This window comes from Mya arenaria, chromosome 4 (assembly GCF_026914265.1).
Source record: "Mya arenaria isolate MELC-2E11 chromosome 4, ASM2691426v1".
In the NCBI taxonomy this organism is placed as follows: Eukaryota; Metazoa; Mollusca; class Bivalvia; order Myida; family Myidae; genus Mya; species Mya arenaria.
The window spans coordinates 60,598,399-60,609,908 of record NC_069125.1 but is presented as its reverse complement, the minus strand read 5'-3'; the positions used below and the strand labels follow the sequence as shown (position 1 = coordinate 60,609,908).

Below are 11,510 nucleotides of genomic sequence, written 5' to 3'. Positions count from 1 at the left end.
GATCTTGCTGGACATGGGCCTATTGTTTCTAGAAATTTGCATGTGTACCAAGTTTCATTTAAATCTCCAGGCTGTTTGAATTTGGGCCAAGAAAATATTCGGCCTACAGTACTGCGCTAATGACACCTAGGCTTATTGACTATAACAATACTAAAGTAACATGATAGGAAAAAGCTCGAACCAAGGGCTGCCAGAAAAAGCACGGTGCTCCAATAAACTAAGTTAACCGGGTGGCTAGTTATTGCCCACAAACGTTAACTCGATTTTATGTCTTTTTAATATTAACCATGGGAGTTTACACAGTCATTGGAATAAAAAGATCATAGACAATCATATTAATAACAACGGTATTTTTTACAATTTAATAATAACATTAAACATGATATAATTCAATAACAATAAATTGTCCTTGGTATGCAATAATCCCTTTAAAGGTTCAGTTGCCAAGGGTTAAAAAACCACATCTTGCTTCTTTTTGAAAAATCTCTTGTTCGACTGTTATCGGCTATAAAGTGTTGTTTCACATCCTGTGTCATAAGTTCTAAATGTCTACTTTTTGTACCAAACATTTAAATTTATGTCACTTGTGTGCATTTCTTTAGTCCTTGCAGTCAAGGAAAGTTTTCATTTATATTGACACACTTCATTTATTTTATCTCTGTTCTTGAACCGATTCCGTCTCTTGTGTTTGGCACAAATTTTTCTTGTAAAACCACTGATATAGCAGGTGCTATCAGATCAATGGTATCAACTGCCTACTCCTGTTGAGCATCAACTTGGCGGAATCAAACATCCAGAATGTACATCTCTGAAATAAAATAAATAGTTTTATCATCATCCAACTTAGCCAGAAAAAATATAAAAGACTCTTAACTGTTAAAGCTGCACTCTCACAGATATACCGTTTTGACAACTTTTTTTATTTGTTGTCTTGGAAAGAGGCAATTTCTGCGTAAATATCTGCAAACCAGTGATATAAGCCTGCTGACAAAAAAAATCAGATCACCGATTTTCATATCTCCATTTAAAAATTATTATTTTATAGCTAATTTTAAAAGCGTTACTAACCGTTTAAGAAAAATGCATTAAAAATTATTTTATTTACTTAAAAATGAAAATCTGCGATCCAATGTTTTGTCAGCAGTCTTATATCACTGGTTTTCTTGCACGTTTGCATAAATTGGCAGTCGAAGACAAAAAAAACAGTTGTCAAAATGTTTAATCTGTGAGAGTGCAGCTTTAATATCAGTCAGATATTTAAATAGTTACAATTTACTAGTACAATATTAATAAGCTGTTATTTTAAGACCTGCATATTTGTTTACATACAGCACAGCAGTCAGTATTTAAATGCCCTTCTTAATCACATTTAAGCTTCATTTATTTGACTGTTTTGAAGTTGCAGATTTTAACAATTTCACACTAATTGCAACATATCATTCATTTAATTTAATAACAAACTAAACAAACCACGATTGAATGCATACTTCATAACAACCAATATGTATTTGAAGTCTTTGAGAACTACTATGAAAGTCTTTACCATTATATTTGTTATTTTACCCCACCCACTTAAATGTGTACTGAAGTTGGGTATAAACGTCGAAAACTTCATTGACATTTACAAAAAACGGTAGATATTTATAGAAGAATGTATAACCTGATGTTCCTAACATGTTTTATTCACCTATCGATCTATTTTGCCAATTATGCTCTTCCTTTCACTCGTATCGATAACTAGGAAATTGAATGCGGAAATAAACCGGAAGTCACCTTTGTCGCAAAGCATTATGGGCTTCTGGAATAAGGCGAATTGGCGCATGATCTGGCGATTATGGCGGATGCGCGACGGGTTCCATGTATAACAGGCTGAGCTCAGTAAAACTCATCCAAGTTTACACCGGCCTCTTTTTAGCGATCGCATGTGCCAGTTCTCTCCCTATAACCTAAAATGGATGACAATGAAATACTAGTAACATAATAAAAACGATTGCGTTTTTTTTCATCATATCATTTCAATTTTAAGTGCTATTACTACTACTACTACAACTACTACTACTACAACTACTACTAGTATCCTACTACTACTACTACTACTACTACTACTACTACTACTACTACTACTACTACTACTACTACTACTACTACTACTACTACTACTACTACTACTACTACTTCTACTACTGCTACTGCTACTGCTACTGCTACTGCTACTGCTACTGCTACTGCTACTACTACTACTACTACTACTACTACTACCGCCGCCGCCGCCGCCGCCGCCGCCGCCGCCGCCGCCACCACTAATATTTATCAAGTTGTATTGAAATAAATCAAGGATTGGTGATATTATATTAAATAACCCTTTATACAAGTCGCTTCTAATTAATTTCCCATCATTTCTAGACTCAAATGAAAATTCAAATTACTTACTTGGTTTGGTTTTAACCAAAAAAGGTATTTAATTGTATGGATATTAGATTTTGCATCCTAAAACGTATATAGTTTTAATTTTATTGAAATTGATTTAGTATTTATGATAATGGAATAAATGAAAACAATTATTCAATACGGAAAATTTAAATTCCTTTGCAAAACTCAATTGAATAATTAATAAAACTTAATGATTTTAACAAATTATGCTTTTTATTGCGTGAACATGCATCTTAAAGAGTATATATCTGTACGACATGGCACTTAAGAAAACTATTTTTCACAATACTTTTGCCGAGACTGTTGTGCTCTTCACATGTTAGCTGGGACAAATACTGACAATTTTAATCCTACTCCCAGATGTTAGTGATAGTTCAGGTGTATATGTTTTGAACATTATATAATTTCCAAACCTACTATAAATGGAAAAAAATGCACTAGCAGAATTTTCTGGAGCAACTAAACATGGAGGGTATAAAACCATGTATAATTGTTGGAGCGTATATACAATGTTGTAAATGTTAGTACAAGTATATAATAGATTTTATTAGACTTACGTATACAATTTCAATTATATCACCTCCTCTTGGCTTTAATATACTTAAGCTATTCTATGCTCTCAACTTTCTGATTTATATGTGTTTATGACATGCATATGCATGCTTAAATGCACAACTATACCGTGCGGTAGTAAAATGAATTTTAGTAATTATAGTGTTCTATAACCTTTGACTTTTTGGAACGGCCCGTACACGAGTAAACTAAGCTTGTCTCCCTTTACAATTTCCTTTTCCGGTTCTCATACTGTCAACAAACAGGTAAAACACCACTCTCGTGTATATCTACAATAATCAGATACAGTTAAAAGTTTTAGTGTAAAAAACACTTTTTAGCCTATTTCTCATTCCCAACAGTATATTCTGTATTGGTTTTAATTTGAGACAATGCCTTTGTTAGCCGCTATTCAATGCAAGATCAATGACGATTGAAAATCTTCGCTTTGGACTTCTATATTGGCCTTGTTAATATGCAGAGCATCATATCTTCTGTTGTGCATTTAACTTTGTAGATCAAAAGGGCTTTAAACATTTTCATATTTATAACTGTACATACTGAATCTCATTTGTAAGACTTGCAATACTGGCATTTGCTTCAGAGAAATCCAGACTCTTAACTTCAGAGGTCGACACTATATTTCGTTGGGATCCTGAAGCGACACCATATGTTGAAATCAAATGTTCATTTCTAAAGTCAGTTTTACATGTGTATGTGACATGTACATGCTCATGTTGAAAATTTGTCTGTTTTATATAGAATTTCCCCCGACATGAAACGACTCTTCAGAGTAGAATTTAAAGTGATGAGGTATTAAAAAAAATCACAAAATGCTAACCATAATGGATAAAATGCTATGAGTGTGAATTGAGTGCATGATACTGAATATTCAACAGGGATTCATTGTTAATGTTTGCATGTTTTGGCAACTTCATTATTTTGTATGATTGAGAAGTTAAATTCTAATGTATGCAGAAATGCTTTCTTCCAAAATATAAAGAATTAAATATAAATGAATTGAATACAATTCAATTGTATCTTTGGAAAGAGTGTAAACGGCAGTTGACAATTTAAACCAATGGTGTGGTATTCTGTTTACTACCACCTGTGTTAAACATTCTACTTATAGTTGTCATTTTGAACTGCCTTAGAAACACAATTGGGATATTAATGGAAGCCGAGATATCTCTCAGTAAGATTCTGCAGGTGCTTGCGCTGAATTTAAACTGGTAGTACTTGGCATCTTGGAAGTACTCACTCCTGGTTAACTTAAACCCAGGAAAGTTTTCTCCCTTGTATTTATGTTTTGCTCTTTGTATGTTAAAAAACAAAGGGGCTTATTCGAGATATGAGGTCGGGAAATTCACCTGGAATGCATGTATGTCACAACACGCTTCCGCTCTGCTATCTCTGTAGCAACTTGCAAATTTTGGTCCGACCCCAATGGAAATGAGTACATTTTACTTGCATGGACTATCCTAGATTGCAAGATCTGAATTATACATACCATGATTAATGTTGAAGTTTCTAGACCCTTATATAATATACCCTCTATACTCCTGGTCATTGGTCACATTCTGAGTAAATGAACATATTGGATAAAATTGTTAGCATTACATTTTTTGTAACGTATTTCAGGACCAGTGATGGGGGCCATTCGACCTCTGAATAAGGACAAGAAAATTGTCAAAAGGAACAAGAAGTTCATCCGTCATCAGTCAGACAGATATGTGAAAGTTAAGGTACGGTTTGATAACTTGTTCAATTTTTCTGCTACTGCCAGTCATGAAAATCATCATTATCTTAACAAGTTTGAAAAATCTGTAAAATGAATGAATATTGGTACTTTTTGAACCAAACCTGTAATTAATGTAAATTGTAAAAGTAGTCCAAAGTAATCTTAGTATAATAATACTGTTCAAGTTTATCATCTCTTGCTAATTAAAATCAAGTTTGAGGTCTATTTTAGCTTTAAGTTTTTCAAACAAAAAAGTTGAGCTATAGTGATGGACTTAGTGGTGTTGGCGAACAAAAATAACTTAAATGGCAATAATAAAAAAAATAAGAAATTCAAATGAAATTTGTATACATGTTGCCAAAGACATTACCGTATTTCCTCGACTATAAGACGGGGAAAATTGGCCCTGATTTTTAACCTTAAAGTAGGGGTCTTATAGGCTCGTCTATAAGAAATTCATAAAGAATTAGAGTCAGAATCAGGAAAATTCAACATAAGGTATTTGACTGACTGATTTATTGTCTGTTGATGACACCCCAATATAAGTGACACGATCACACCCATCGGATTAAGACAACCATCTGCTTTGTTTCGCTACGATATAACGCTCGTTATCGATCCAAACACTTTGTTTTTCACAGGAAACATATTTTGCTACTTTTAAAATTAAAATATCTTGAACAAAAAATACTTAAAAAAATTAATAATTTTTTCTATGACGTAAATAAAACTTACTTTTTCCTTACTATAAGGCTTTGCATATATCATGCACATACATGTAACTGGCAGATTTCAATACACATTTTATTAATCTTAACATTAATTTATCCGCAATCATCAATTGTTATTTATTTCTCAAAGTTTAATTCCCATCAATGCAATCCAAACAAACACCTGCGAAAATTTAACTTATTAACACATGTAAAGAAAATTTATCCTGTTTGTCGGCTGCAGATCAAACAGTACAATTTGCAACGTCACAGCACGAGCTGTCTAAAGATCAAAGATGCACTGCAATGGTTTGTATTTAAATAGGTCAATCAAATACCGTATGAACCCACTTAACTTCCAAAATTGCGTCTAGGCTGGTTCAAACATACCATACGATCGGAACATAAAAATCAATAATCCTAAGCAAATGAACAAATTTAGTTGATAATTGACTGTTTAGCTTGAACATTATCACAGACTTGGAGAATTTCAAGTGCTGGATTTGCTTTAAAAATCGACCCCGTCTTATAAACGAGTCGAGACATAAACACCAGATTTCATGGGCAAAGTTAGGGGGTTGTCTTATAAGCGGATCGCCTTATAGTCGGGGAAATACAGTACACACATGTTGAGCCAGAGACATTACGCACATGTAGGGCATACGTATCACTTATAATATTTATGAGTTATACCCCTAATTTGAATGGAATATTGAAAAAGATGAATGTTTAGTGTTCGTTATACGGCACCCTTGTTATTGGGAATGTAATGCCAAACATCCATTTTAACCATCGCTATATTCACATACAAATATTTTAATACTCAAATGTAGAAAGTTCTTTCACTTTTCCGTCATATATCTGTTGACCTGGGGGACATTCATCTATATACAATCATTTGGGGATGTCTCTCCGCTGGGAATGGGGCTGGGGCCCTTCCAAAAAGGAACTTTGACAGAAATAGGGAGAATCATTTAAACAATTCTTATTCTGATATAGCTTTAAGTGTAAAGGTGTAGTTAAGTCACATAAAACATATAAATATTAAAATATTCTTTTTAATTTGAGGACTAGGGCTGAATTTGGGTCCCAAAATTCATTCAAAGAATAGGCCTGGCATCTTGAGATTTTTTTAAAAAGTGTAAACAATGAATAAAACTAGTAACATGTTTATTGGAGCCTTTATGTTTAAACATCTCTCATTTTGATGGAGATCATTGTGTGTATTACCACTATGATTTATATGTTCTGCATTTTTTTTGTAGCAAAACTGGCGCAAGCCGAAAGGTATTGACAACAGAGTACGTCGCCGTTTTAAGGGTCAATTTCTGATGCCCAACATTGGTTATGGAACTAATAAGAAACAAAGACACGTGATGCCAGATGGCTTCAAGAAGTTCCTTGTTCACAATATTGCTGTAAGTGGAACATAACATATTCCATCATTAGTAATAGTTTGCCCATTCATTCATGAGCAGTGTACTGTAATAATCTGTTTTGTATTTTTTGTAGTATTGTGGTCCAATACTAGGGAAAGTTCACCTCGTGAACCCCAAAAGTTAACATTTCTGTATAAATGTACCTTTGGGGGCTCACTTGAGAAATATATAGAGGATATGTGTTGAATTTCGATATCTTAACCAAAACTGATCATAAAAAGCTATATTTCACAAGTGGCACAGCTACCAGTGATAACATAATAATGATCCCAATGAAATAGGTTTTGAGCGAAATTCAAATTCAACAAATTTACTGTGACACTTTATCCTCAGAATTATGAAGTGTTGATTTAAAAAGCGTAAATTGAAAAATTGTATAATACAAATAACGTAGTTTAATAGGTTTTAAACCCTGTCACAGTTTATAATAGTTTTTTTGGTTTAACAAAACCAAAATCTATAAAAGCAGTAAAAATATTGAAGTGATATTTTCACATTATCATGCTATTTCACTGAGAAGTATAATAGAAAATGAGACCTTTCACTGAAAAATAATCATTCTTTTTTATTAAATATTTTAACAACATATCTTTGCAGTGTGAACCATGTAAAACTGTATTGAGCTATTAAAAAAAAGAATTGAAAAGAAAAAGTGTTTATCACCTATCATAAAGTAAATAATCCGTTTTGTCTCCAGGAGCTTGAGGTCCTTCTGATGCAGAACAGAACATTTGCCGCCGAGATTGCACACAACGTATCAAGCAAGAAGCGCAAGGCAATTGTTGAGCGTGCACAACAGCTCGCTATCAAAGTGACAAACCCGAACGCCAGATTGCGGTCAGAGGATGACGAGTAGATGTGTCCTGTTCTGTGTAAATAAGAAAAATAAAGAGAAAAATCAGTTTTGTATTTTTACTGTACCTGCAGGGCTCTCACTAGGCTGAAAATTTTGGGAGATTGACTTCTCCCTTCAGTCAATTTAGGGAGAAGTGGGGAGACTTTAGGGAGAACTATATAAAATGTTCATAAAATAATGTATCATTTTTGGCTCAGCAAAAGTGTATTTGTCAATGTCACATAGTTTATCTCCAAATAGCATCTAATATGGAACAAAAACCAAGACAGCAAGGATTTGAAACAATCAAAATGACTAATAAATTAACTGTCAATATAGTAGGGGGACGAATCTTATTTTGGTACGTTTGGGATTCAGCTAAGCTGTTATTTACTTGTCTCTGGCTAAATAATTTTAAATATGCTGACATTTAAGAACCAATTGACATTTAAATCACTGTCCTTGATGAAAACTTTACCAATACATAATGGGAGGTTGAGAAATTAACTCGGAAAATTGTTCTGACAAAATGGCGATCTCGCCGATTTTTTTGACATCGTAAACAGGAGAAAAATACTAAGTATTAAAACTCGAAATAAAGCAAAAATAATATTTTTTTGTGTTTAAAGATCAATTTTTTTATCATGAACATTTCACTAAAACCAATCAAATATTTGGTGATACGTCATGTTATTTATTTTCTTAGCGCCACCTTGCCGATGGCCCGAGATGGCTGTCGTCTGCTTCAAAAGCAACAATGTTTAAAATGTCTTGCATTGTTTGTTCAATACATATATCAATTACTTTTTAACTTCATTAATGCTTGACACGATTTTTATACGCCCGAAGGGTCGTATTATGTTATGTCCTCCATCGTCTGTCTGTCCGTCCGTTAGCAATTCCGTGTCCGGGCCATAACTTGGTAACTAATAAAGCGATTTTCAAATAACTTTATACAAAACACTACATTAAAAGGATGTGTCGTGCGCAATTTCCAGGTCCATACCTCAAAGACTAGAATCGCCATGGGGGTGCGTTAGCAATTCCGTGTCCGGGCCACAACTTTGCCACTAATAAAGTCATTTTCAAATAACTTTATACAAAGCATCATTACATTAAAAGGATGTGTCGCGCGTAATTTCCAGGTCCATACCTCAAAGACTAGAATCACCATGGGGGGGGCGTTACAACTTTGTCACTAATAGTCATTTTCAAATAACTTTATACAAAGCATCATTACATTAAAAGGATGTGTCGCGCGCAATTTCCAGGTCCATACCTCAAAGACTAGAATCACCATGGGGGGGGCGTTAGCAATTCTGTTTCCGGGCCATAACTTGGTAACTCATAAAGCGATTTTCAAATAACTTTATACAAATCATCACTACATTAAAAGGATGTGTCACATGGAATTTCCAGGTCCATACCTCAGTCTAGAATCACCATGGGGGGTACGTTAGCAATTCCATGTCCAGGCCATAACTCAAAGACTAGAATCACCAATGGGGGGCGTTAGCAATTCTGTGTCCGGGCCACATCTTTGTTACTCGTCCGTTAGCAATTCCGTGTCCGGGCCATAACTTGGTAACTAATAAAGCGATTTTCAAATAACTTTATACAAATCATCACTACATTAAAAGGATGTGTCGCGCGCAATTTCCAGGTCCATACCTCAAAGACTAGAATCACCATGGGGGGCGTTGGCAATTCTGTTTTCAGGCCACATCTTTGTTACTCGTCCGTTAGCAATTCCGTGTCCGGGCCATAACTTGGCAACTAATAAAGCGATTTTCAAATAACTTTATACAAATCATCACTACATTAAAAGGACCTCAAGCCGAATCTTCTTCGGGCGTATAATGCTCCGTTTCGCGGTGCTCTTGTTCATAATTATGTCGCCTTTTCTTTCTCATTTTAACGAACGTATATCATTTTATCAAGGTCTTCTCAATGTACATTCTGATTGGTTAACTTTCAATAGCTCCGCCTACCGTCGATGTTTTGGTAATTGGATAACACCGCCCAATTATCGGATTATGAGATTACCGAATTTTATCAATGGCTAATTGTGAGGTCTTGACTAATGGGACAGTGGCCAAATCTTCGCTGATTGACAGATGTACAAATGGGCGAAGTCTGGGAATTTTAGGCGACCACTTCGCCCAAGTCGCCCCCTCGCGAGAGCCATGACCTGATATTATACAGTTGTTTTTTAGCTCTACTGGCCAAAGGCCAGAAGAGCTTATGCGATGGTAATGTGTACGTAGTATGTGCGTCTGTAAACAATTGCTTGTGAACACGATACAGTCTTCAGTTTTGATTGTATCTTGATGAAACTTGTACAGTATCTAGATATCCATTAGAGCTCGGTTCCTTTCGAAAACCAGCCAGATCCGCCCATGCATGCCTAGATTATGGCCCTTGATTGTATAAAAAAATGCTATTGTGTAAAGACTAGCTTGTGAACATGATAGTCTTCATTTTTGATTGTATCTCGATGAAACTTGTACAGTATCTAGATATCCATTAGAGCTCGGTTTCTTTCGAAAACCAGCCAGATCCGCCCATGCATGCCTAGATTATGGCCCTTGATAGTATAAAACTAGAACTCCGCCAGTCGGATGTGTCGCCTAACGAATTATTTACTGTCGACATTATAGCTGTTAGATTAGCATTTTATTCATTTATAGACAATGATGATGCCATTTAACTTGCAAGTGTAGGTGGCATTTGAACCCTCAATCAGATATACCTACGGAATAAGTTTCAGGTTGAAACCTCCTATAGTTTACGAGATATGCCACGGACAAAACCTAAGCAAGAAAATAAACAAAGGGCAATAACTCTAAAAATATGGCAGCAAGAGTAACGGTTCTTGTGCACTGCACTTGCCCTCAATGAGATCTATCTAGCTATGAAGTTTCAAGTTGATACCTCTTATATTCTTCAAGATATGCCCCGGACAAGACTTTAAGCATGAAAATTAACAAAGGGCAATAACTTTAAAACTAAAAAAGCAAGAGTTACTGTTATTGTGCACTGCACTTGCCCTCAATGAGATATATCTAGCTATGAAGTTTCAAGTTGATACCTCTTATATTCTTCAAGATATGCCCCGGACAAAACTTTAAGCATGAAAATTAACAAAGGGCAATAACTTTAAAACTAAGAAAGCAAGAGTTACTGTTATTGTGCACTGCACTTGCCCTCAATGAGATCTATCTAGCTATGAAGTTTCAAGTTGATACCTCTTATATTCTTCAAGATATGCCCCGGACAAAACTTTAAGCATGAAAATTAACAAAGGGCAATAATTTTAAAACTAAGAAAGCAAGAGTTACTGTTATTGTGCACTGCACTTGCGCTCCATGAGATCTATCTACATATGAAGTTTCAAGTTGATAACTCTTATATTCTACAAGATATGCCCCGGACAAAACTTTAAGCATGAAAAATAACAAAGGGCAATAACTTTAAAACTAAGAAAGCAAGAGTAACAGTTCTTGTGCACTGCACTTGCCCTCAATTAGATCTATCTACATATGAAGTTTCAAGTTGATACCACTAATAGTTTAGGAGATATACCCCGGACAAGCGAAAATGGGACGCGGACGCCGCCGCCGACAAAAGTAACCCCTATATGTCGTCTTTTCAGGCGACACAAAAAATGCTATTGTGTAAACACTAGCTTGTGAACACGATACAGTCTTCAGTTTTGATTATATCTCGATGAAACTTGTACAGTATTTAGATATCCATTAGAGCTTGGTTCCTTTCGAAAACCAGCCAGATCTGACCGTGCA

General features: G+C 35.0%; 1 protein-coding gene and 1 long non-coding RNA gene across 2 annotated transcripts; one reads left to right on the top strand and one right to left on the bottom strand.

Annotated features, from left to right (window-relative positions):
- Positions 1 to 259: 259 nt before the first annotated feature.
- Positions 260 to 1,773, bottom strand: LOC128232799 (uncharacterized). The gene is made up of 2 exons (XR_008260573.1): positions 1,661 to 1,773; positions 260 to 808 (listed from the first exon to the last, which is right to left on the bottom strand). It is a non-coding gene; the product is annotated as an uncharacterized LOC128232799 (long non-coding RNA).
- A 1,441-nt stretch (positions 1,774 to 3,214) lies between these two features.
- LOC128232140 (60S ribosomal protein L32-like) lies at positions 3,215 to 7,774 on the top strand. The gene is made up of 4 exons (XM_052945526.1): positions 3,215 to 3,248; positions 4,624 to 4,727; positions 6,699 to 6,851; positions 7,570 to 7,774. The coding sequence occupies exons 2-4, from the start codon at positions 4,632 to 4,634 to the stop codon at positions 7,726 to 7,728; spliced, it is 408 nt and encodes a 135-aa protein (XP_052801486.1). The 5' UTR covers positions 3,215 to 3,248; positions 4,624 to 4,631; the 3' UTR covers positions 7,729 to 7,774.
- The last annotated feature ends 3,736 nt before the right edge of the window (positions 7,775 to 11,510 follow it).